Source organism: Rhineura floridana, chromosome 2 (genome assembly GCF_030035675.1).
Source record: "Rhineura floridana isolate rRhiFlo1 chromosome 2, rRhiFlo1.hap2, whole genome shotgun sequence".
NCBI lineage: Eukaryota > Metazoa > Chordata > Lepidosauria > Squamata > Rhineuridae > Rhineura > Rhineura floridana.
Window position 1 is genome coordinate 159606998 of NC_084481.1, and position 26411 is coordinate 159633408.

The 26411-nt window shown below is 45.5% G+C and overlaps 1 protein-coding gene and 1 long non-coding RNA gene across 17 annotated transcripts in view; one reads left to right on the plus strand and one right to left on the minus strand.

Moving 5' to 3' along the window:
* GPHN (gephyrin) overlaps positions 1-26411 on the plus strand; it is a 476088-nt gene that overhangs the window by 302565 nt on the left and 147112 nt on the right. For 9 of the 16 annotated variants that reach the window (XM_061611028.1, XM_061611032.1, XM_061611030.1 and 6 more), the window contains 2 exons: positions 7294-7566; positions 9306-9413. In XM_061611028.1, coding sequence (XP_061467012.1) covers positions 7294-7566; positions 9306-9413 — 381 coding nt within the window. The remainder of the gene's footprint in view (positions 1-7293; positions 7567-9305; positions 9414-26411) is intronic. The other 7 variants (XM_061611035.1, XM_061611037.1, XM_061611038.1 and 4 more) reach the window with 1 other exon arrangement.
* Positions 1-26411, minus strand: part of LOC133377286 (uncharacterized) — a 155707-nt gene that overhangs the window by 123060 nt on the left and 6236 nt on the right. The window lies entirely within an intron of this gene.

Sequence of the window (26411 nt, forward strand, 5' to 3'; positions counted from 1 at the left end):
CCGGATTCCAGATAGCTCCCTGTGAGAGAAGATCTGGCCTCACTGGCAGCGTCCAAGGATCTGCTATTGATAGTCTGTGTCTGTGTCAGCATTGCTTAATATGTTTTTTATAATGTTTTTAACCCTTTTTTAAAAGTTTTTTAAATGTTTTTAACGCTGTTTTGTCTTAATGTATTTTAAGATTTGTTTTTATGATGTTTTAAAGTGTTTTTAATGCTCTGTTTCCCGCCCTGGGCTCCTGCTGGGAGGAAGGGCGGGATGCAAATTAAATTGTTGTTGTTGTTGTTGTTGTTGTTGTTAATAATAATAATAATAATAATAATAATAATAATAATAATAATAATAATAATAGGGAGAGTATATTTGAGGACCACGGGGCTTATAGAACCAATTGAGCCTGTTCACGCCGAAGCTTTCTCAGTGTTCTCCCTAGAAGAGGGACAAGGGGAAATGTGTATAGTAGACCGTCCGGCCAAGGAGACAGGAGAGCATCTACAGACTCAGCCTTTGATTCTAGATACTTGAGAAGAACTGGGGAAGCTGAGCATTGTGACTCGAGGCAAACAGATCAACAGTCAGGGTGCTGGAGTGACATTGGAGAAGGAGAAACACTGGCGGATTTAGCCTCCACTCCTCCGGAATCTCTTGTTGGCTGCTGAGCCAGTCTGCAGTGACATCCAGAACCCCGCTGAGATGTTCTGCCCTCAAGGACAGCAGGTATCTTGGTCCAATTGAATATGAGTGGCCTCTGCCTGAAGGGTCTGAGACCTGGTGCCCCCTTGCCGATTCAAGTGCAATTTCACACAGGTGTTGTCTGTTCGGATCAGGACATGTGTCAAATGAAGTATAGGGTGGAAGTGACAGGGATAGATGGACCACCCTCAACTCCAGCCAGTTGATGCTGTGACCTCTCTCTGACACAAACGAGGCGCCTTGCATGAAACGGGAATAGCAGTGGGGTGCCCAGCCAATCAAACTGGCATCCATTGTAATTACAGTCCTGTCTGGCTCTCAGAATGGAGTCCCCTTCTGGAGATTCCGAGTTGAAGACCACCACCAGAAGGAGGACTGCAATGAGGGGGAAAGACAAAGCTCCCTGTGCCTGAAATTGGCAATATTCAACTGAAACTGCAATAAGACCGATTGGAGTGGACGATTATGATGTCGAGCCCATAGGACACTATGAAAGGTTGAAACAAGCATGCGCAGGGCTTTCACCAGTAACATAACATCGGCCACCAGAGCTGCACCATATCACTGAGATCCCCTCCAGCAATAGAAAGACCATGGCTTAAGCTGTGTCCAGAATAGCTCCCTGGTGCTGAAGTCATTGGGTAGGAGATAGATGACTTTTTCGAGGTTGGCTAAAACCCCGTGGTCCCTCAGGGCTATGAGAGTGGGACGAACATGAATTAAAGCCTGATCCATGGATTCCACCCAGACCAGTAGGTCATCCAGATATGGATAAATGTGGACACTCTGCAGGCGGAGATGAGCTACCAGGGTGACCATCACCTTCATGAACACTCTCATAGCCAATGAGAGGCCGAACGGCAGGGTCCCGTAGTGGAAATGGTGCTGGCCAAAAGCAAACCTCAGGAAGTATCTCTGGGCAGGGCAGATTGGAACATGGAGATACACCTCCTTTAGATTGATAGATGCCAGAAAGTCCCCCTCCTGTACAGCTTCTGTGATTGATGCTAAGGACTCCATTTTGAAGTGACGATATCTCACAAATGTGTTCACAAACTTGAGGTCTAGAACAGCTTTCCATGAAAGTTCTCTCTTGAGGACTGTAAACAGAATGGAGTAGACCCCCTCATAACTTTCAGCCAGTGGCACTGGTTCTATGGCCACTATGTCCTGAAGATGGCTTATGGCTTCCTCTATTACCATCCATCTCCCCAGAGAGTGGGTCGGGGGGTAGGTGAGAAACCTGTTTGGTGGCAGTAGCCAAAACTCTATTTTGTAGCCAACACAACAGTGCCTGGTGACTGATCCTTAGTGGAAGTGTAGGACAAAACCAGTGACTGGCAAACCAGCAGTGCAGGCGCAGGAGGCTGGTGAGCAGCGGAGGGCTGAACTGGAAACCCATCAAAGTCCTCATCTGACGATGCAGCTAGAGAGTGAAATAGAATTACCAGTCTCTGTTAACTAGTAACAGAGGTTTCCGCATTAAGCTCCTCCACAGCAAAAGCGGCAGAAGTAGAGGGTGCTTCCTATGAGCTTTGAAGAGACACATACATTGCCTGCCTGGCAGCCAGGTGAGTAGAGAAGTGCTTGCTTTTGGCTGCCCTGGGCTCCTGCTGAGAGAAAGGGCGGGATATAAATCAAATATTAAATAAATAAATAAATAAATAAATAACAGCCTTAGGATGGTTTGTGGAGGAATGGTGCTTGGAGGCCTTGCACTTTGGTACATTGGCGTTCTGCTTGAGAGAATCCACAGTTGGCGCTGGGCTTGTCATGGTATACACACACACAGTAGAAGGGTGCGGTACCTAAAGTTCAACCCACGCACTAGAAGAGGGGTGTGGTGAATCCGACCCTGAGACACACACACACAGTAGAGGGGTGCAGTGATTTAGGGCCCCAGGCACACACACAGTAGAGTGGTGCGGTACAGCCCTGATTGCAGGTTAATTTTTTTTTAACTCTATACCCTCCCTACCTTCAGTCTGAAGTAGGGGGAGGGCAGGAGATGGACAGGATAAAGGAGGTGAAGGAAAATGGAAGAAACCAGTAAAACTTACAGGTAACAATGGCAGGAAAATGCAGGAAAAAATGGTGGGAAAATGCAAACAAAATGGAGGATTGGGGGAGATGGAACAAGGACCAACAAAATGGTGGCCAGGAAAAAAGAATGAGAAAGACCCAACAGCACAGAGCTGCAGCCTCGAGCTCTGAGAGGATGGCCTCAGCCCCCGGCAGAGATGTAGCCACAAGGTGGAGACAAACAGAATCTCCCAATACCACTGCAGTAAAATGGGAAAGGCATGAATAAGCACCCAGGGATCGTCTGAAACTGCAGCCACAAGTGCCAGTTAAGGAAAATGATCTAATGAGTACTGCTGCCCCAGCGGCCAACCAGAGCTGCAGCTGGGAGCTCTGGTCAAGTAGAGATCCAGGCCCACAGCCGTGAACCCCAATCTAGGAAAGGGGAAGGCCAAAGGATGTCCAGGCCACAGTTGCGAGCCCCACGAGGGGCTGCAGCCACAAGCCCTGCGAAGGAGGTGGAGAGGATAAACCGGGAGATTTGCGGGGCCGCAGCCGCAAGCCTTACAGAGGAGATTGAGAGGGTGGAGACCAACCAAGGGGACCTGCCGGAGACAGAGAGGGCTGAAGGAATACTGCTGAGGCTGGGAACTACCAGGACTTCAGCAGGGCCCAAAGTGAAGAAAAATCACCACCACAAACAAAAAACAATACTCTCCCACAAACAAACAAAAGCCAGCTCTCTCTCTATCCTCCAATCTTATACCATATGAGGTATTTATAGACTTGGGTGGTACTGTGACATGAAAGTGACAAAAAATTGATTACACACAATACATATGGTTTATCGTGACAGTGTTTGTGCCACAGATACACATAGCTAAAGAATGGTTCATGATTCAATTAAGTGCATCAGAGAAGTACTTTATTCTTTAGATTTTTTTAATTACTAGGGGCTTTGCCTCTTCATGCTTTGTGCACCAACTTCACATATATATGCACACATCCAAGGACTCCCAAACACACACACACACAAAACTCAGGGACTCCCAACCCCCTACAGGGTCTCCTAAACCCACACCCACGGGCTTCCAAGCACACACACACACACAGAGCACTTCCCAGCTCTCAGGAATCCCAAACACACACATCCACACACATTCAGGGATACCCAAACAGGTTGCCTTCCCTCCAAAAAGGTTACCAAGCATCCTGTTCTCACACACACACACACACACAAAGAGGTTGTCAAGCTCCCTGCTCTATTCCCCCTCAGACCTTCTGTGAGGAGGAGGAGGGAGGCAGCCAGACAAGGTGAGCAACACAGGAACAGTGTGGAGTGGCCAGGGCAGCGCCTCAGCAACCATCCTGCTCTTCTGTTGCTTCCCTCCTTGTCTTCTGATGCTGAAGCTGTCGGGGGGCACCCACAGCAGAGCAGGATCGTTGATGAGGAGCTACCCTGGGCTGTCCTGTTAATCCGTGCCTTGCCTGGGCCGCCTCGCTCTCCCACCTTGCTTGCTCACTCACTTGCCTCATACCCAACTCGCTTGCCCACCCATCTGCCATCCTTGCTTGCCTCACACCCTCGCCACACTTGCCTCACGCCCCCTGCGCCTCCCCCCACCCCACAGAATGGTGCCATCACACTGTGTGACGGCTTACAAAAATATGTGTACAGAAATACTATGTTACGCTTGCCTCTTGCCTATCAGTTCATCAACATACATGTTCTGTTCAGTTTAGAACAGTTTTACTTGTGTTATAATTTTAATGGTTTTATCTGCTTTTATAATTGTATATTCTATTGCAGTGGTCCCCAACCTTTATGAGTATGGGACCCCCTTTATAAGCTCCAAAAAAATTGTGACACCCCCCCATTGTAATTTTAGCCTCTGTTAATTAAAAATGTGGTGCGTGGCAAAATCACATCTCCAAATATCCCTTTCCATAAAAAGCTCCCTGCAGACAGGGAGGTGTTGCTTTCTTTTCTTAATGCAAAGGTTCATTAAATGGGTATGCCCCTCCCACACACATATATAGTCTAAAGATGTACAGTCGTATCTCCCAACACCAGTGGGTTACACTGTTGGACTAAGATCCAGGTTCAGATCCCCACCCAGACATGAAGCATACTGGGTGACCTTGGGCCAAACACAGTCTGTCAGCCTGAACTATCTCACAGAGTTGGTGTAAGGATAGAATGGAAAAGGGGGGTAACTGTGTGCACCACCTTGAGCAACTTGGAGGAAAGGTGGGATATAAAAGCAATAATAATTAATTAAATAAATACATTTCAGCTGCAGTATGTGGACCCCAGCCTCAGCCAACCTGCTGAGCTTTTAAATAATAATAATAATAATAATAATAATAATAATAATAATAATAATACAGAAGCAGCAATATGGTAGTAGTGGGGATACTAGATTGTGAAGACAACCTGGTGGATAGATTGAGGAGGGGGGTTAGTGCTTTTAAGCCTTGGGATGATCATCAGAACTGATAACTTGGTAAGCATGCACTTGGTGAATGAGAGTGGAGCACAGAATGGATCAGTGCATGCAGACACACAAACACACCTGCCTCTCCTGCAAGCATCTGCAGGCATGCATGCATTTAGCCACGTGGGAGGGGGGGAAACCCTCAACTGCTGCAGCATCTTGAGGATAAAGAGATTGGGGGGCAGAGTGTAGGTGGAAGAAAGGGAGGATGCTGGCACACATGAACTTAGTCTCAGAGATGGGGGGCAAGCAAGTCCTGAGCATCCTCACTACTCCTTGGCTCCATTTGGGCCAAAGCTGAGATCTGGGCAGCCTTGCAAATAAGAATAATTTTTAAAAGGAGGTGGCAGTGAAGCAGGAGTCAAGAAAGGCAGGCAGGCTGGCTGCCAGGAAGGAAGGGGAAAAGCAGCGATCACTTGCAGCCTTGCTTCTTTTTGCTTCACAAAATGCCCTCTCCTCTCATTCTGAGTAAGGGCATCATCAGCAGTGGCAGTGCAAGGAGACAGGAGTCAGCAATAGTAATCTCTTCCTGGTAGCTTCAACCTCAGCCTCCTTTGGCATCTGCCACGTGGTTTATAGGCAGACACCTGCCCTCAGCACGCCTGAGAGATGCTCTGGCACTTCAGCAAAAGTCCTCCCCTCTCGTTTAGAGCAAGGGGGAGATGTCATCTGCAGCAGCACTGGGGAGCAGACAGTGTCCAAGGAATGAAGACTCTTTAAAAAAAATCATTTTTTTTACTGTTCGCAGCCCCCCACTGGATTACTTCACAGGCCCCCAGGGGGTCATGGCCCCAGGTTGGAAACCACTGGTCTAAACAGTAAATCAATAGATACATAGCTGATCTGTGGCATGTAATATTACATTCCAAAGGGTTTTTGAGGAAACTTGAATAGCTTCATTTCACATTACTGCTAGCTGATAGTAAAAGGAGAGCAGAACATCTTCTGCTTGAAAGAACAGGACAAACATTTTACAGGTGTGCATTTCAAGGATTGCATACTCCCATATGAATCTTGAGATTATCTCCTGAAATTTCTCCAGGTTTCCCCAACTTGTAAAAGCAAGTGGTGACTAGGGAATGAGTTTTTTCTGTGGAATGCCCTCCCTAGTTCTGTATACTTGGTGACTACCCTCATGAGCTTTAAGCACCAGGTTTAAACAGGCTTTTCAACTTTGCATTGTGCATTATTAAGGATACTTTTAAATTCAGAATTTTACTTTGATTGTTGTATTTGATGTTGTGCTGTTTTTAGCTTTGCTGCTGTTTTTATTCTGTTTATTGATTTCTTTAGGGTTTTTTAATGAACTTATTTCAGATCTCTTAATACAAAAACATTTTTTCTAAAAATGCAAATGTGCCCAGAGTTGCACTTGTACAAAGGTATTTCTCCTCTCCCTGCATGCCCTCAAAGTCTGCTCCAGAGAGTCTTCCAAACCTTTGGAACAGATTTTGGTGATTGGGGGGGGGGGCTACAAAGGAGAGGAATGGAAAGTCACATTGCATAAGCTGAAGTTGGCTGCACTAACAAAACAGCAGCATTGGTTACAACCCAAAATACAAAACAATAAAGCAAAAGCATAATAATTGTCCAAGTACTTCATATTGTTTGAAGGATGTGGTTTGTTTTTCTAATTATCAGTGGGTTGGATCCAGACTTTGCTTGCAGAGGCAACCTTTTATGATTTCCCTTTCTCCTTGTAGCCATTTGTGCCTTCTGAAAATCTGCTCCAACCTCCATGTGTCCTCAGCAGTCTCCACCTGTTGGTCTTCTTCCTTGCAACCTGCCATGGGGATGGCACTGACTGTCAGCTTCCTCCTCCTTAGTCTCAGTGTTGCCTCTGCATCTCAGCGGTATTTTCTGATCACGCTGTTACCTGCCTTCCAAGCCAAAGGAAGAATTATAACCCACTTAGATATCTCCCCATGGCCAACAAGAAGGAACCTTATCTGACATCTCCTTTTTCAGATAGGGTGTTGTATCCAGTTGGTGTCCATTCTTTGACTATAGGATTATTGATCCAATGGCACTTTCTATCAGTAGAACAAGTCTTCATTGTCATTTCTCTCATTGTGCACAGGAATGCTTTCAGTTTATACTGCCAGCCCTACCTCATGCCATTGACCTTTTGCGGGATGCCATTGTAAAAGTAAAAGAGGTGCATGATGAACTTGAAGATCTACCTTCACCACCACCACCTCTTTCTCCACCTCCAACCATCAGCCCACACAAGCAGACAGAAGACAAAGGTGTACAGTGTGAGGAAGAGGAGGAAGAGAAAAAAGATAGTGGAGTTGCTTCAACAGAGGATAGTTCCTCCTCGCATATAACTGCTGCAGCCATTGCAGCTAAGGTGAGTTAAGGTCCAGTGCAAAGGGGCACACTGTTTTTTTATATCAGGTACTTTCCCTTAGCAGCTAGTTACTTTTCAGGAATGCGTTTGACTTTTGTCAATCAATAGTTTCAGCAATAAGAGATCCTGACGTTTTAATCACATAATTTTAGATTTTCTCTATATGTTTTCCTTTTTTCTATTGTATCAAGTATGGTAACTTAGATCTAACGATAGTGCAGCACAAGGTGAAAGCATTTCTGCTTGAACAAGGAAGGGCTCCCCATTTCTGTCAACTGCAGCACCCATGCCATATTGAACACTGTTTCTGAGGTTCCTCCACCATCAGGAGCAGCCAGGGTTGGTGGGGTTCAGGAGGCTGCAATGAAGAATGAAGACACAGGAAAGTCCTAAACCATTGTCGTTCATTCAAAACCACAAACTATGGTGGGTGGAGGAACATAGAGGTCTTTTTAGTAATAATGTGAAACATGTCATTTTTTTTGTTATCTGTGGAGTAGAAAGCCCTCACAGAAACACCCCCAACATCCCGCCCATGCTTCCCACCTATTTACTGAGAAAGCCACTGGCTGCATTGAGTGACGGGGCTCTACACGTGCAGCTGCAGCAGTCCAGCTTGCTGTTGCTTTTCCAAATCTCTGGATTCAGATGAGCCCTAAGTAGTTCAGGCCAAGCTTCTGGATGTCAAGATTCACTTTAAAAAAATCAGTGGAAGTTAAATCGGCTTTATTTGTATATCTTCTTCTTATGTCTCTGTGAAGAATTGTTGCTACATTAAACATGCTTGTTAGTTGGAATATCAGTAAGAGATAGTTCTAGCCAAGCTTCCAGAGATCCAGGTCCTAACAAAGTAGAATTCTGCAGTAGAGGTGTAGGGATCTGCATCATGCCTTCTACGTAGCCTGAAAACCCACTACCTCTCATTTTAACTGAACACTGAATATCAGCTGAAATTATTAAACTCAAGGGTCATGGTCTTCAAATCTCAATACACTACTGAGTGTGTTCAATATGTGTATGTCACATTGTCCAAACATGATGCAGTTAAGGCATTTGTCACCAGCAGAAGCTGAATTTTTAGTAATAGTTCATAGCATATGAGATTGTGCCCTTAGCATCCCAGCCATAGTGATCTGGATGGTTCTTGTCCACCTGCTATCTTGGGCAAGAAAACTACCAGTGCATCCACTGTTGGACAATGCACACAGGTATTTTAAAAGAGCCACACTGCAAGTTGCAGCCTTGTTACTACAGCAACAGGGATACAACTGCATCCACTGAAAGTCCTGGGCACCCCACAAGAAATTAGGGCCACCTTGTGAGACTATGTTGCTTTCAGCACTTCATGTTGCAGAAAGGCATAGGGTGCCAAGGAAGGGACGGCTAAGCAGGAGTAGGAGGAATCAGGTGCTCTTTAATCTGCTTCCATTCATACCTGCCAATTGGGCAGCAGACTGAGAACTCAGGTACTGGAGTTTGGGCAAGATCCCACATCCTCAATGTGCCTAACTCCAAGGTACTGTAATTATGTTATGCATTTGCTCTTCTGGAAAGGTTCAAGATGTAAGCAAATAAATATTAAAAGTAGAAAATACCTGAAATTGAAACTGATTGTTCTCAATTAAGCACCTTGTGTTTAGGTATTCTGTTTTCATCCTTGTGCCTCTATGTCATTTGCTTGTTTAGATTTGTGTTTTCCTGTCACTATATTCATAGTTGTTATGTGTATTGTACATTAGAAGCATCCATCCTACATCAGTTCTGCTGTTATCATGGCAAAAGGTGAACATCCCATTCCTGGTCTCATCTGTTATTCCCATCACGCCGCAGGCAGTGCAGGAAAACCGGTAAGACACACCTACCAGAGGGTTTTGCATTAATATCTGCAGACATTTTGCCTGTCTCCTCCCTGTGTAAAAGGATTTGTTTATTCCTGCTAACATAGTTCTGAGCAAACAAGTTCTAAATTGTTATTCCCTGCACTCTTAGTGAGTGTTTAAGATTGATTATTTTAGTTGTGAAGTATTAATTTTAAAATCTTGGTTGCTCCTAGGTAAAGCTTTTTGCTTTGGTTTAAAAATGTTTTAGGCAATTTGTTCAGCAATGAAAACTGACTCAGAAATTGTTGACTTTACGTACTGTGGTATATTTGTTACCACAAAGCGAAACATTTCCTTCTATTCAAAAGAGCCTTTGTGGCTGCATCCAGGCTTCAAATTGCTTGGTCTTGAATTGCAAGCAGATATTTCTGGTAGATGCTATTACTGATTATCCATTGCTGACATTTTTCTACCACTTATTGATCATAATCCAGTTCTTAGTTTTGGCTTTGTTTCACTCACAAAATGAATACTGAACAGATAGTATCTAAATTGTCTTTTGTATGTTTTCCGGTGCCCCCTCCTAAATGAGCAGTACATTGTGGTTTAAAGGGAATATGAGTATTGCCAGTTAGTCAGGCATCAAATCATTTTGTTACAGCACATAATAGCTCCCTCAGCTATTAGTATACAGCTGGAATCTGAACAATACCCTCCTTATGATTCTCAAAAACAGTATCTGACCGTGTTAGAAAGCTGAGGTTAAATAGAATCAGTGAAAGTTCTATAACTGAATTTAAATGCCATCGTGGGGTTATCTCTAACTATGTCCTGTCAACAAATATGAATGCCCTTGTCTCTATTGTTCCTGTGTGCATATAGACCTAGCAGGGAAGACACAGAAGAAAGAACAGCAGAGTGGGGATCTCCTTCCTTTTTACTTTTCCCTATTTATGGCTTAGAACTTATCTGTTGCATTTTATAATGTTGCTAGCTACTTTGAGGATTCTAGTTGAAAAGTGGGACATAAATCTACTAAATAAATAAACTCCCAAGATGTGGGGCAGAGGGAAGGAGATAGATTCTCTTTCCCTTCCTGCTCCTTGGGAAGATATGGACAGGGGTGTAGTTGTCTGGGGTCTCAGGGGGTCTTAGATCCCTTACTTTTTTGGGAGCAGGGTCTCTATGTCTCCAGCATCCTACGAGTCAATCAGCATGAGAAGAGTCTTCTAACATGCTTCCTTGTCCTTTCCTGCTGATTGGAGCCAATCAGAGTGAAAGGAGATGAGACAGCCACTGAGAAGACTCTTCTCGGTAGCTAACACTCTCCCCTTTCATGCTTATTAGCTCCTAGGGATGTCTGTTGTTGTGGGAGAAGGCATTAACAAGGATCTCATTCTCAACCTGCCAGCAAAAAGAGGGGGCATGGCTGTGACTATCATGAAGGGCCCCTGCACTTCTGAATTTGCCACTACACTACTGGATATGGATGGTGGAAGGAGAGAAACAGGAAAGGGAAAGAGACTCCCTCAGTGTCCCAGTTCTAGCCCTCTAGAATGTAGAGATATTGGGGGAAGGGGAGGCACAAGTTCTAGTAGGGAGAGTCTCCTTCCCTCAACCTCTCTCAAAGAAATGTTTCGTCATAATGAATATACAACAGTCATTTTGCTGCATTTTCCACAATAAAATTAGCTGGAATTATTCCCATGGTAACAGGTGTGATTATTCCTCTCCTTTTCTTTTTCCTGCATGCTCACTTAGCCAACAAAACAAGTGCAGGTCCTTTTTGCTTTTTTTTAACTGTGCAGGCAAAGGTAATTAATTCCCTGTCAGTTTAATAAAGACTGCTGCATTAATCCCACTTTTTCTGTAACTCAACACTTCATAAATATTTCTACTGCTCTGATAGTATTATGAAAGTCGCCATTTGTAGAAATGAAATTTACTTTTGTGTTTGCCCTTAAGTAGTGGGATACGACAAACAACCAGAGGAATACACAATGTGCTCGCTTGTTTTCTTCCTTCCTCCTTCTTACACCCTCACTCTCCTGACCTTTGACCCCCTCCTCCTGCTCTCCACTTTTCTTTTGTCCTTCTTTCTGCTCCTGCTGTCCCCTCACTCTCCCCTTCCTAGATTCTCTTCCCCACTCACCTCCACTTTCTTTGTTTCTCTGCATATTGTCCCATTCCACTGCTTACCCCTTCTTGCTCCTTCCTGCTTGCACATCCCATCCACCCCCATTATGCTTGTGCTTAGGAGAAGGAGGCATACAGATGATGAAGGCTGTTGGGCTGGGTATTCCAGAATACAGAAATGTAGAAAAGCCAACTGTTTTCTTTTCAGGGTGGATGCTTTCTTCCCCAAGCTCAAGTGAGATGGGGGTAGAGAGAAGTTTCCTAGCTGCTACAGTTGTGCCTCTAAAACAATAGAACAGGAATGGATTGGGCTGTCTGGGGCTAAACTGCTCACCCAGTGAGGAATGGAGACATTTGATTGTGCTTAGCCAGGCTTACCACCTGAATCAGTGACCAGGCCTTTGTGCTCAACTGAGGGGGAAGCAAGAGGTAGGCTTCTTGCTCTCCTTTAGCAATGAAAAAGCCCTACACTGGTTTATTTAAACTTTTTTTCAAACACGTAGTTTCTTGTGCCTTTTAAATAAATAAGTGAAATTCTTCCTGGTTTATTATTGTTTTTAAGAAGCTCATTAGAAATACAAAAATTATTTGTAGCAGAAAGAAAAAAGTTCTGTGGTACTTTAGAGGCTGTAAATGTTTTGATTATGTAAAATGTGTCACGTTCTCAGATTTAGAACACACAGGGAAATAACCAATATGACCACAATCCACTCAAATCAACACTTAAGAATATCTATGGATGAAGAGCTTCAAATCTTCATAGTCTCAAAAAGAAAAAAAGAAAAATAACGAGTGGATTTTATTTTGTGGGTTAGTGTTTTATACTAATCCTTGCATAATTTACTAGCAGAAAATAATGAAGTACATATCCCTTCAAATTTGTTCTAAGATCATCAGGTCCAATTGCTTGTAACAGTAGACTAAATTGATATAACAGTGGATTTTAGCCTGAGGGCACTGAACGAACATCAGAGGACCAATGGCTACAAGATTTTTCTGTGGTATAGCAAGGACATAGGAGAGCATGAAATTACTGGGTCTTTGGAATATTATCTGAAATACAGCTAAAAAAAATTCTCAGCAGTAGTTTTTATATGAACTAATAGAAACAAGCTTCATAGACTAGAAAGTAGACTGGACATACCTTGGTTTCTTCCACTAAAGCAATTCGTAATGTCCATACACATTTTTGTATAGTGGAATATATTATGGAACCTGAATGTGAAAAGAATAGTACTTGCCTTTACAATTTTCAAGCTTTTGTGTGATGGGGCTGGCGTCCCCAAAGACCTCTAAATCAGGAGTAGGGAACTGGATCCAACCATCAAGAACAGGCCCAGCCTCTGCAGGCCACTTTTGACCGGTGGATGGGGAAAGATTGAGAATAGTATTATGTGGACTTTATTTATTTATTTATTTATTTATTGCATTTGTATACTGCCCCATGGCCGAAGCTCTCTCGGAAGTTTACAACAAATTAATTACACAAACTTTATTTTGTGGGTTAGTTCTTTTTTATTCCAGTCTTACACTAATGACAACATATGTTTTGAGTGATTACACTTCAAAGGAAGGCTAGGGAAAGCACTCTAGGTGTGCTTCCAATTCTTCCTTTGCAGCCCTAGCTTGAATTTAAGTCACAGCTGCAAAGTTTCTTGCTGAAAGCAGAGCTTGCATAAAGCACCAGATATAAATTCATCAGTGAATGCAAGTTTTCAGCAGTGATTGGTTCTGCTCAGGAGCTCTGATCAAAAGTTTCCAAATGGATCCGACCTCAGCAGTGTTACTTGAATTCAGCATCAAATTTAAAAGATGCCAAATGCAAGCCACACTTGCAGAGGAACAATCAAGACGCTTCTGATTGTTCCTTTGCAGCTGCAGCTTTATCTGCCCCATATCTGGCATCATGTGATATCAGATATGAGACCAGTGCGTGTGGCTGAGGAAAAATAGTCTCGTGAGCCAAGTTAGGGCCCCTGGCAGACTAATTTGACCCATGGACTGGAGGTTCCCCACACCTGCTCTAAAAGTTCTTTCTTTTGAAATCATGCAGCTTGGCTGCAGCAGATCTTGTAGCCTTACTCACAGAATAATGGTAAAACTGAAGTTTGGAATTTTAAAAATGGTAATGGATACATGGTTATAGATCTATGTTGAAATATGAAGGCCTCCCAAAAAATGGAAATTGGGGAAGGGACCATTGTGGGTAGTTTTTTTCTTTTCTTTTTTTTCGGGGGTGGGTGGGAAAAAACAGGTGTGTTTTTCCTCAAAAAAATTTCTGGTTTTTTTTCCTGGGCCTTCACATCTCTATATTTATGACGGTTTTAACTATTATTTTCTACAAAATATAAGTGGCAAACTTAGTATAGAGAATAAAGGTCAAATATATTTTTTGTATTTTGGTAACCTCCAGGCTGGATTACTGTAATGCGCTCTATGTGTGGCTGCCCTTGAAATTGGTCCGGAAGCTGCAGCTGGTGCAAAATGCGGCAGCGAGACTGCTGACTGGGGCAGGGTATCGCCAACATGTCACCCCACTGCTGAATGAATTGCACTGGCTGTCTATTTGCTACCGGGCCAAGTTCAAGGTTCTAGTTTTGGTCTGCAAAGCCCTATACAACTTGGGACCAGGATACCTGAAAAACCATCTTATCCCTTATATACCCAGTCGATCACTGTGCTGTGCAGGTGAGGGCCTCCTGCAGATACCATCTTATCAGGAGGTCCATTCTGCACAACATAGGAAGCAAATGTTTGGTGGAGTGGCACCTACCCTTTAGAATTCCTTTCCCTTAAATATTAGACAGGCGCCATCTCTGTTATCTTTTTGGCACCTACTGAAGACTTCATCTTTCAATAAGCCTTTTAAGTAGAGACCTTATCTCAGTTTGTGTCTATGCTGGAATTGCTTTTTAATGTGTTTTTAAAACTTTTTTTAAAAATATGTTTTTAAAGATGTTTTGTTTTAATATGTTTTAAGGATGTTTTAATGTATTTTAAAGTCCGTTTTTATGATGTTTTAGAGTGTTTTTAATGCTCTTGTTTGCTGCCCTGGACTCTTACTGGGAGGAAGGGCAGGATATAAATCAAATAAATAATATTCTTAAAGAAAATTCAGAAAACTGGGGGTTTATGTTCTTGAGTTACCAAATACTGTGAAGTTGCCTAGGCACAATATTAAAATGTTCCCTTACTCTCTGCTTTCCACAAGCATCTATAAAGAGCCTGAAGAGGATTTAAGGCACAATGCCACTCACAGGAGGCTGGCAACAATGGAGCCGATGGCAGCAGAGCCTGCAGAAGGGGACACCACTTCCAACCTCTGTTCAAGCACTGCTGGGGGGAGAGGATGCTGGCTGCGCTAGTAGGGGGTGGCGGAAGGAAATGAAATGCATGATTCCTTCCACCACCCCTTTTCCCAGCATATTGGCTGCTGGGACAAAGAGCCACAGGACCAGCCCAAACAGGCTCAGAATGCAGAAGAAGTCCCCCTCAGTTCTGCCCCAATGCACCCCTGGAACACCCCTTGCTCCACTTGTACCAGTCTTGGCTTAGCCTGCTGGGCCCAGGTGGCAGCGGAGTTTCCAAGCTGTTCCCCGGGGGGGGACTTCTGCCAGTGAAGCCTGGCAGCACCGACACCCTTCCTTCTCCTCCCCAACTCTGCCACATCCTGAAACCCCTAAGCCTAGTGTATCTACCAGATAGATTGAGCCCTTAGTCACCTAACTCATAGTCATGCTTCCTCTGAGGAACAGAGCAGTGAGGGCAAAAATAGCAGAAATAAGAATTCATTTACTTAATTCATTTTTCTTAATCTAATAACTTCATTTCTCCTGTGCATGGAAAAGCTGATCTCTGGTGGGTAGCTAGCTCCACCTAGAGGTTGAAGGCAGAAGAGTGCTAAAGAGGGTGTGTTTTTTTTACAAGGACTTCCTGCTCTGCACTGCTCCTTATTTCAGTTTCTCTTCTGCCATCCACCAAGAACGGTTGATCTAGCTCCTCTCTGCCTTCAGGCCTGTATAGTTTGGTGTTTTTTTCCTATTGTGTGTCTGTACCTTTTCCTTCCTTTACTGTTTTCCTATGTGTGTCTTGCTTAAAACAAAAAAAAGAAGGGTTGTCATTTTACATTCCTCCCCCCCAGACTTTGCGGCGGCGCTGAGCCGACTGCAAAGCAGCCGCTTCGGCTGCGAGACCACTGTCTTCGTTGGACTCTGCCCCCCCACCAGCCTCGTTTCTCAGACACATCTGTGCCTGCCTACTGGCAATCACCCAACCAGCCTCCTCCTTTCACGGCGTGCGCAGGGACGCCTCTTGCAGCGTGCTCCCCAGGACACCAAGTGCCTGCCACCCCCTCCTCCATCCTCTTGCCCGCGGAAGACCTCAGCAGGATGCTCCAGCTGTGGGGGAAGTGTATTTGGGGGGCCCCGCAGCTTGTCAGCACCTGGCCTGGCTATTATCACAGCCCTTAGCCCCCATAAGACCTCATGTTGTGCCCATGGGGAAGGCAACACGCAAATCGGACCATCCACCTAAGAAACGCAGGGGGTTGGACTTGATGGCCTTATAGCCTCCCTTCCAACTCTACTATTCTATGATTCTATGAAACCTAAATCACTTCAGCCTCACACTACAATGGAAGTCGTGCCTCTGCCATTATCCAACCAGGCCCTAGGGCCTTTAGGTTCTATTGAATCCCAGGCGGAGGTAACCATAGCCTGCCCCTCTTCCAGCAGGCAGAAGGTGACTGAGGCGTGTACTGTCACGGGTAGGGTGGCTCCACAACAACTGGCACCTAAGAGAAGTAGGAAAACCAGTCATGACAGGCAGCGGCCTGGTGATGCACAGGGGGCTGCACCAAAGGAGGCTCATAGCAACATGTGCAGGTCACAGAGGGACCTGGAATCCCTATCTGAGGAGGAAGGCACACAATTCCAGCCCACCCTGGAGGCGATTTTTTCTACATCATCTTCTCCTGAGGAGTTTGAAGGCTTTCTCGAGACAACTATGTCTCACCAAGAGTTACAGGAGAAGAGGGGTGAAGCATCCTTCGTTTCACCCTCTTCACGTCATGAACTCCAAGTTCAGGGGGTGGTGCACAACCCACACTGTTCTCATGCTCAACCTCTACAGTTTCAGTTTTCACTGCACATGCTACAACAATTAAAGGAACAACTGAGAGATTCCTAATGGATCTAGCCAGAGATCTTTCCACATCAGCGGCTGAGGTTCAACACTCCACACAAGACACACCATACACAGCACCCACTCCGCCACCTTCAAAAGCACAAGTGGCTCAGGGCCTCACTCCACTCCACTGTTCTTCAAACGTGCACCAACCAACAGGCAGGGCATCACCGGACCCTTATGCCGCCTCACAGGGCAGGCATCCTCGAGGAGGCAATGGTGGACCCAGACAATGAGCTGATTGTCCTCGATGACAAAGAATGGAGTGGAGAGTCAGAGGAAGTAGTGACCAATAGGATTTTCCAGGAGGCTCATTTCCTTCCACTCCTGTGCAAGGCAATGGAAGCTCTGAACCTAAATTCTCCGGAAGATCCTCGAGCTCCCGCAGCATCTAGAATTTCGACTGTGTGTGCAGACCCGAAACCCAAGTCTAGGTGCTAAAACCTCCATCACTGTTGCCTAAAGTGATCAAGTCCAAATTTGATGCCCCGCTGCAGTTCAGGAAATCGGTTGCAACTGCCAACAAATACTATACATTGGAACAACACATCATGGACCAGCTCAAGGTTCCTCTGGTCGACGCCCCCATAGTCAATTTACTAAATCCGTCCTTGAACCCGAAAGACTTAGATGCCCACCTCAAAAATCCATCAGAGCGCAAGCTGGATCTGGGCCTAAGGAGGATTCATGAGGCCAGTGCACTCTCCATCAGAGCAGCAGCAGCCTCTTCGGTCTTCTCAAGAGTATCCCTGCTGTGGCTAGAGGACCTGTTGGACAGCCTGCAGCAGGATCCGGCTCGAATCCGGAAGTTTCTTCTGAAAATCTCGAGAGCAGTGACCTTTATGGCAGATGCATCCATGGACGCCATGCAGTTTTCAGCGAGGTCATTAGCAGCAAGTGTTTTCACTCAAAGGACTCTATGGTTACACCATTGGGAGGCCAATACTGCAGCCTGCTCTAATCTCGCATCTGAGCCCTATGTGGGTGGCAAACTATTTGGCGGCGACGCCCTACCTGGGATCTTGGAGTCGAAGGAAAAGAAGAAAGCTATGCCTTCTGCCAAAAAACGAGACGACAAAAGATTCTTCCGTAGACCTTTCCATCCTTATTTGTCTTCCCAGTCCTTTCGAGGCTCCAGGGCATTCCGAAGAGCAAAGGAGTCCCATACCACCCGTCCCTTCTGGAATAGGCATCGTATGCTGTCTAAAAGCCAACAGCCTTTCCCCAGTAGATCAGGTTTTGGATCCCAGTCTCGGGAGAATAAGCATCAGTTCTGACGCCAGGGTCCCTCAGGTGGGAGGACGCCTTCAACACTGCCCACCACTAGAGGGACACGTCTTCAGACCAATGGGTACTGCACATCCTCGGATACGGGCTGAGGCTGGAATTCACCGCCCTCTCTCCAACCAAGTTTATCCCTTCCCCCCCTCAACATCTCCAGACAAGCGGGAAAGGACTCTTCAAGCAATTGCCCTCCTTCTGCAGATTGCAGCAATAGAGCCCATTCCAACACGTGAGAGGTTTTCAGGAATCTACTCAGTATTCTTCACCGTCATGAAAAAAGATGAGTCTTTCAGGGCGGTACTCGATGTGAAGAACTTAAATCGGTTCATAAAATACTGCAGGTTCCACATTGAAACTTTACTGTTCATCAAGGAGGAATTGAGAAAGGGAGACTTCCTCTCATCTATCAATCTGAAGGAGGCCTATCTGCATGTCCCTGTTTTTCCGCCTCACAGAGGTTACCTCCAGTTTGTTTGCGGTGGGGGAGGATCACTTTCAGTACAGGGCCATGCCCTTCAGTCTGGCGTCTGCCCCCAAAGTACTCACAAAGATCGTGGTTGCTCTGGTGGCACACCTCAGGATGCAGGGGATCCATGTCTTTATTTCCTGGATGACTTTCTGCTCTGGTCTCTGTCCCTCCACAAGCCTTGGGAAGATCTGCACATCACTTCAGCATGCCTCAAGGAAACCAAGGGCCAGCTTTGTCCAGCCCACCGCATAATACATTTGGGGGCCACCATAAACTCGCAGCAGGGACTCATAACGTTAGCTCAAGACAGAGTAGACAAGATAATTACAGCTGTCACACAGTTCCTATCTTCGCCTTCGGCGGATCTTATGCATCTGGCAGGTATCTTGGGGTTGATGGTCTCAACCATCAACAAAATTTCTGACCTTGACCCTGCCCTTAGAAAGGTTCAAGATAGTACCCCTTCTCCAGAGCCTCGGTCCAAAGATGACCTATTTCAAGGCTTTCGGTTTTCTTATGACGGCAGGATGTGCTCCTCTCATAGTAGGTCAGGGAGCGGGATCCAGGTGGCTCCCATTAGTACCATAGAGGGCAGAGGGAGATACGGTGTGGGGGGACAGCAATGTTATTGGGTGAGAGGGATATGCAACAGGACGTTTGTTGCCTCCAAGCTGTCTCCCCACTCAAATAACCTGGATAGCCACGGTGTCAGTCCCCCTGGGTTGAAATTGCTGCTCATGAATAGCAGGTCGGTGAATGGTAAAACAACGGCCATTCAGGATTTGATCCTGGATGAGCATGCCGACCTGGCCTGTATTACTGAGACCTGGTTGGATGAAGCTGGGGGGGTTAATCTCTCTCAGCTCTGCCCATCAGGTTTCTCGGTTCAGCAGCAGGCAAGACCTGGGGGCAGGGAGGAGGAGTCGCAGTGATCTACCGAGATACCATCTCCCTGACCAGGTGCCCTGTCCCGCAGTGTTCTGGATTCAAGTGTGTGTATTTGAAGCTGAGCGGCTGGGACAGAATAGGGATTCTGTTGGTGTACCGCCCACCCCGCTGCTCAACAGTCTTCCTTCCTGAGCTAACCGGGGTGGTCTCGGGGTTGTTGTTGGAGTCCCCGCAGCTTGTGGTGCTGGCGGACTTCAACATCCATGCTGAGGCCGCCCTGTCACGAGTGGCTCAGGACTTCATGGCCTCCATGACAACCATGAGTCTGTCCCAAGTGGTAACTGGCCCCACTCATGCTGCTGGTCACACTTTGGATCTTGTTTTCTGTGTGGAGAAGGATGATGGTGATCTTGGTGTGGAGGATCTTTTTTTGGCTCCTTTGTCATGGACAGATCACTACCTGGTTGGGTTTAGACTCACTGGGACTCAGAACCTCTGCAAGGGTGGGGGACCGATTAGGATGGTCCGCCCCAGAAGCCTGATGGACCCAGATAGGTTCCTGAGGACTCTTGGGGATTTTCCTGCCACCTTGGCAGGCGATCCTGTCGAAGCCCTGGTTGACCTCTGGAATGAGGAAATGGCCAGGGTGGTGGACACAATCGCTCCTGAGCGTCTCCTCTCACGTAGTGGAGCCAAACCTGCCCCTTGGTTCACCAAGGAGTTGGTGGTGGTGAAGCAAATAAGACAGAGACTAGAGCGACACTGGCGGAAGACTTGGAGCGAGTATGACCGAACATGGGCTAGAGCCTATTTGAAGACCTACTCCATGGCAGTACGGACAGCAAACAAATCTTTTTTCTCTGCTGCCATTGCATCTGCGGGGAGTCGTTCAGCGGAGCTGTTTCGAGTGGTTAGGGGTCTTTTACATTCAGACCACCGAGAGGATAATATACACCACTCAACAACCCGCTGTCAAGAGTTTGCACGACATTTTGCGGGTAAAGTCGCTCAGATTCGCTCCGACTTAGATGCCAGGATTGATACAGTCTCAGGGGATGTAACTTTGGCACCTGCCTGTCCAATATTGATGGATTCTTTTCAATTTGTGCAGCCTGAGGATGTGGACAGGATCCTTGGAGAGGTGAGAGCCACCTCATGTCTGCTGGACCCTTGCCCTTCCTGGCTTATAAAAAAGGCCAGAGAGGGACTGGCTGAGTGGGTGAAAGGAGTGGTCAATGGCTCCTTACAACAAGGCAGAATTCCAAGGTGCCTGAAGGAAGCAGTTGTGAGACCTTTATTGAAAAAACCCTCCCTGGACCCCTTAAACATGGATAACTACCGACCAGTGTCCAATATTCCATTCTTGGGTAAGGTAATAGAGCGTGTGGTGGCCTCCCAGCTCCAGAGATTCCTGGATGAAACGGAGTATCTAGATCCATTTCAATCTGGTTTCAGGCCTGGGTATGGGATGGAGACGGCTTTGGTCGCCTTAGTGGATGACCTACGCAGAGAACTGGACAAGGGGAGTGTTTCCCTGTTGGTTCTGCTGGACCTCTCAGAGGCTTTCGATACCATCGACCATGGTATCCTCCTGGACTGCCTAGCTGGGATGGGACTTGGGGGCACTGTTTCACAGTGGCTCCGGTCCTTCCTGGAGGGGCGAACCCAGAAGGTGGTATTGGGGGACTCCTGTTCGACTCCTTGGCCGTTGGCCTGTGGAGTCCCTCAGGGTTCAGTTTTGTCCCCTATGTTATTTAACATCTACATGAAACCACTGGGAGAGGTTGTTCGGAAGTTTGGAGTTCAGTGCCACCAGTATGCTGATGACACACAACTCTATTTCTCCTTTCCACCTTCTTCCAAGGAAGCTATTCTTGGTTTTAAACCGGTGTCTGATGTCAGTGGTAGATTGGATGAGGGTGAACAAATTGAGGCTTAATCCAGACAAGACAGAGGTGCTCCTGGTCAGTCGTAAGGCAGATCAGGGAATAGGGATACAGCCTGTGCTGGATGGGGTTATACTCCCCCTGAAGACGCAGGTTCGCAGTTTGGGTGTCCTTCTGGACTCATCTTTAAATTTGGATTCCCAGGTTTCTGCAGTGGCCAGGAGGGCTTTTGCACATTTGAAATTAGTGCGCCAACTGCGCCCGTTCCTTGACCTGTCTGATCTGCCCACGGTGACACATGCCTTAGTCACATCCCGTTTAGATTACTGTAACGCGCTCTACGTGGGGCTGCCTCTGAAGACTGCTTGGAAACTTCAGCTGGTACAACGTGCTGAAGCCAGAATGTTAACTGGGGCTGATTACAGGGACCATACAACTCTCCTGTTAAAAAAGCTCCACTGGCTGCCAGTTTGTTTCCGGACACAATTCAAAGTGCTGGTGCTGACCTATAAAGCCCTACACGGCTTGGGTCCAGGCTATTTGTCAGACCGCATCGCCCTCTATGTGCCTGCCCGGGCCCTGAGATCCTCAGAAGAGGCCCTTCTTTCAATACCTTCATCTGCACAAGTACAACTAGTGAGGATAGAGATAGGGTCTTCTCGGTGGCCGCCCCTAGGCTTTGGAATTCCCTCCCTAAGGAGATAAGAATGGCCTCTTCCCTGCAGTCCTTTCGTCGACAGGTAAAAACTTCCTTATTTCAGCAAGCCTTTGATTCCCGAAGGTGGCTAAGGATAGCCCCAAAAGGAGGTTATATTGTTCTGGCTTGTTTATTTTTTAATTATTCTGATTTTATGAGTATAGTTTTTAATTATCAGAAACAGTTTAATGCTAATTTAAATTAGAGTTCATTTTTTAATTATATCTGTCTATATTTATTTATTTATGTATTATATGCTTTTAACTTTGGTAGGTTTTAATTGTATCTGTTTTTTATCTGGAAGCCGCCGTGAGTTCCAATTTGGAAAAACGGCAGGGTATAAATAAAGTTAATAATAATAATAATAATAACCTATCAGACTACACCATGGACATGTCACCACTCTCAACCACTTCAATGGGTGCTACTGCCTTTTCAAAGCGACGTTGTGGCCAGGTGTCACCGGAAGGTAGTAATTTCATCACTGGTCCATTGCTCCCTGCTTTGGTGGGCGCACAAACTCAATCTATGAAGGGGAGTGCCGTTCCAGAACCCTCCGCGGACCCTGATCACTTCAAATGCCAGCCTGACAGGCTGATGAGCCATTTGTGATGGCCAGATGATACAAGGGACTTGGTCACCACAGGAGTCAGTACTTCCAATAAATCTTCTGGAGCTTCATGCAATTCGGCTAGCCCTGAGGCACTTTGCAGAGATCAAACAGTTGGGGGCGGTGCTGGTCAGGACAGACATGTAGGCTTCTGGACAGTGAAGTGTTTCCAGAAAGACAAGGAATGGGTTAAAACTGTGCAGCAGCCCAAGGACAAACTGCAGCTGGCACAGAACCGAAAGTGTATAAAGCCTTGGGAGAGAAACCGCAAGGTGTGGGGGATGTTTAGTCGGAGTAAGAGAATTGTATTGTTAGTAACTTTTGCCTAAAGGATCAGTAAAGATCCATCTTTACATGAACTGCAGTTGTCTGTCGTTATTCTACGTTCGTGGGCATTCGGGCTTGGACTCTGGAGTTGGTTGCACTAGACTCAGGGCATATCGCTTCATTCTTTTCCACGCTGCGCAACAGGGGTTATGGGCCCAGCTAGCCCAGCCTAGACAGCTAGCCCAGCCTAGAGATCGTCAGTCCAGATTGCCCAAGCAGCTACAGATTCAGAGAGATACAGAGCTGACAGACGGCGTATCCGGTGAGATACAAGAAATAAAGTAAGAATGGCAGTTTCGCTTTCAGCCGGCATGCCTCTTGAACGGCTAACAGAAACAAATTACTTAAGTTGGCATATGAGGATGCAAGCATTCCTGACAAAGGAAGATGTATGGCAAGTAGTAATACAAGATCCCCCATCCGTGCCGCCACCGGAGCAGTGGAATCGTATGGATGAAAAGGTGAGGTCGTTTCTCATCCTAGCAGTTGATGAGTAGGATATTATAGAGTTGGAAAAGGTTCAGAAGAGGGCAACCAGAATGATCAAGGGGATGGAGCGACTCCCTTACGAGGAAAGGTTGCAGCATTTGGGGCTTTTTAGTTTAGAGAAAAAGCGGGTCAGAGGAGACATGATAGAAGTGTATAAAATTATGCATGGCATTGAGAAAGTGGATAGAGAAAAGTTCTTCTCCCTCATAATACTAGAACTCGTGGACATTCAAAGAAGCTGAATGTTGGAAGATTCAGGACAGACAAAAGGAAGTACTTCTTTACTCAGCGCATAGTTAAACTATGGAATTTGCTCCCACAAGATGCAGTAATGGCCACCAGCTTGGACGGCTTTAAAAGAAGATTAGACAAATTCATGGAGGACAGGGCTATCAATGGCTACTAGCCATGATGGCTGTGCTCTGCCACCCTAGTCAGAGGCAGCATGCTTCTGAAAACCAGTTGCCGGAAGCCTCAGGAGGGGAGAGTGTTCTTGCACTCGGGTCCTGCTTGCGGGCTTCCCCCAGGCACCTGGTTGGCCACTGTGAGAACAGGATGCTGGACTAGATGGGCCACTGGCCTGATCCAGCAGGCTCTTCTTATGTTCTTATGTTCTTATATGTTCTTATGATTCACAATTGCTGCATATTCAAGATAAGCCGACAGCCAAGCTTATTTGGGCTGCTCTTAACGGGGTGCACGTAAGACAAACAGCCAGCAGTAAGATTCATTTGGCAAAAAACTATACCAAATGAGGCTGACCAATGACGTAAACATGTCAACACATTTGCTGGAGACTGTTTGCTGAACTGCAGGAAAGGAATGTAGTTCACACGCAATTGCAACAGGTCTATATCATTCTCTCTTCATTGAATACTTCCTGGGACTCAGTGGTATGTTCATTGGAAGCCTTGCCAGACGAAGGGCTGACTGTCCAATATGTTTCTGGAAAGCTGATCCAGGAATGGGAGAGGAGAAAAGAAGCAGAAGCAAGAGAGAAAGGATCAGAAACAAAAGAAAGAAGATTTGAACTGAGATAAGTACGAGAACTTTTGGACTAAAAGCCTGTTATGTCTGTGGTGCACATACACATTTACAGAAGGACTGTGAGTTGAAAAGAAAAGGAAGAGGAAGAAAACCTTCGTATGTGCAGCTGGTGAGTGCTGACAAATGTAAAACTGAAAGTTGCAGAAACAGACAATGTTGAATATATAGTAGATTCAGGGGCTACTCACAGTATGATTACAGACAGAACATTGTTCAATACTATGATTCCCATGACTGAGGATGCAGTACTTGCTGATGGTACTCACAGAAAGGTACTGGGGAGGGGCACAGTAAAACTATGTATGCTTAACACTGTAATGACTGATGTATTATATGTGCCAGGATTAGAAAACAACATCTTATCTGTTACGAAATTGAATTCCATGGGATATGGGGTGATGTTTGCTCACGGAATATGTACAATAAGCAAAGGAGACAGGATATGTGTACAAGGAAAGCTAAAGGATTCACTGTTTTATGTGACACAGGAATCAACAGAACGAATAATGATGATTTCAAATGAAAAGCCTCATGATAGGTGTATCCACCTGTGGCATAGGAAACTAGGACATGCTTCTTTCTGTACTATTAGACAAACGCCAGAGAATAGTGAAGACGTAGAGTTCAAGGAGTGCAACAAACATATAGACTGTGAAATATGTAACCAAACTAAGGCCACAGTAGCTCCTATACCCAAAGAGGCTAAGAGTGAAACAAAAGAACCATATCAAACTATACATGTCAATCTAGCAGGACCCTTTCAGAGATCACAGGGTGGAGCTAAATATTATCTTGTTATAGTCAATGATTATACCAGGTTTAGTACTGTGTATTTGTTAAAATCTAAGGATGAAGCAGAAAGGAGATTGAAACAATTTATAAAGAAAATTGAAGTGCAGCATGGCACACACATTCGTCAAATACGCTCAGACCAAGGTGGGGAATTCACTGGTAAAGCATTTGAGCAGTATCTTGTACAGAAAGGGATAGAACATGCGTTGACGGCCCCATTTTCTCCGTTTCAGAACGGAATAGCGGAGAGAAAGAATAGAACGTTACAGGATGCAATGAGAGCCATTTTAAAGGACTCAGAACTACAGAAAGCATTTTGGGGAGAATGCGTGTTATATGCAAACTATATACAAAATAGGTTGTTTCATAGGGTCATAAACATGTCACCATATGAACGATTACATGGCAGGAAACCCAAACTACAACACATTGTGAGGTTTGGAGCAAAGTGCTGGGTGCATATTCCAAAGGGAAAACGCAATGGAAAATTGGCTCACAGAGCAGACAAAGGATATATGTTAGGATTTCAAAATGCATACTATCGAGTCTGGTTACCTAAACAAAGCAGGGTTGTGCTTAGCAGGAGTGTCAAAGCCCAAGAACAAGAATGGGACGAAACTGTATATGTAGAACTAGAGCACACTCAGAGTAATAACGAAAACACAAACAATGTAAGAGAGACAGGAATAAAACAAGAGGAGGAGGAACAAACCCTTGCTAGTCCTAACGCAGGTAGCACACGAGACAGAAACTCAAATGACACTAAGAAGATCAACAAGGGAAAACTTAGGTAAACCACCAGAAAGGTTTCATGTTAGTTCTATACAAGCACAAAACAGAATGGAGTTGGAACAGTTTTCAGATGACACTGCATATTTCACTTGTAATGCACCAAACAATAATGACCTAATGTAACATGAATGTAACAAATGAGGAAATGTGTTTAACAATATGTGTTAAAGTTGTATGTAAACTTGTCTTTATGGAAAGGTGGGAGCTGTAGGCTTCTGGACAGTGAAGTGTTTCCAGAAAGACAAGGAATGGGTTAAAACTGTGCAGCAGCCCAAGGACAAACTGCAGCTGGCACAGAACCGAAAGTGTATAAAGCCTTGGGAGAGAAACCGCAAGGTGTGGGGGATGTTTAGTCGGAGTAAGAGAATTGTATTGTTAGTAACTTTTGCCTAAAGGATCAGTAAAGATCCATCTTTACATGAAC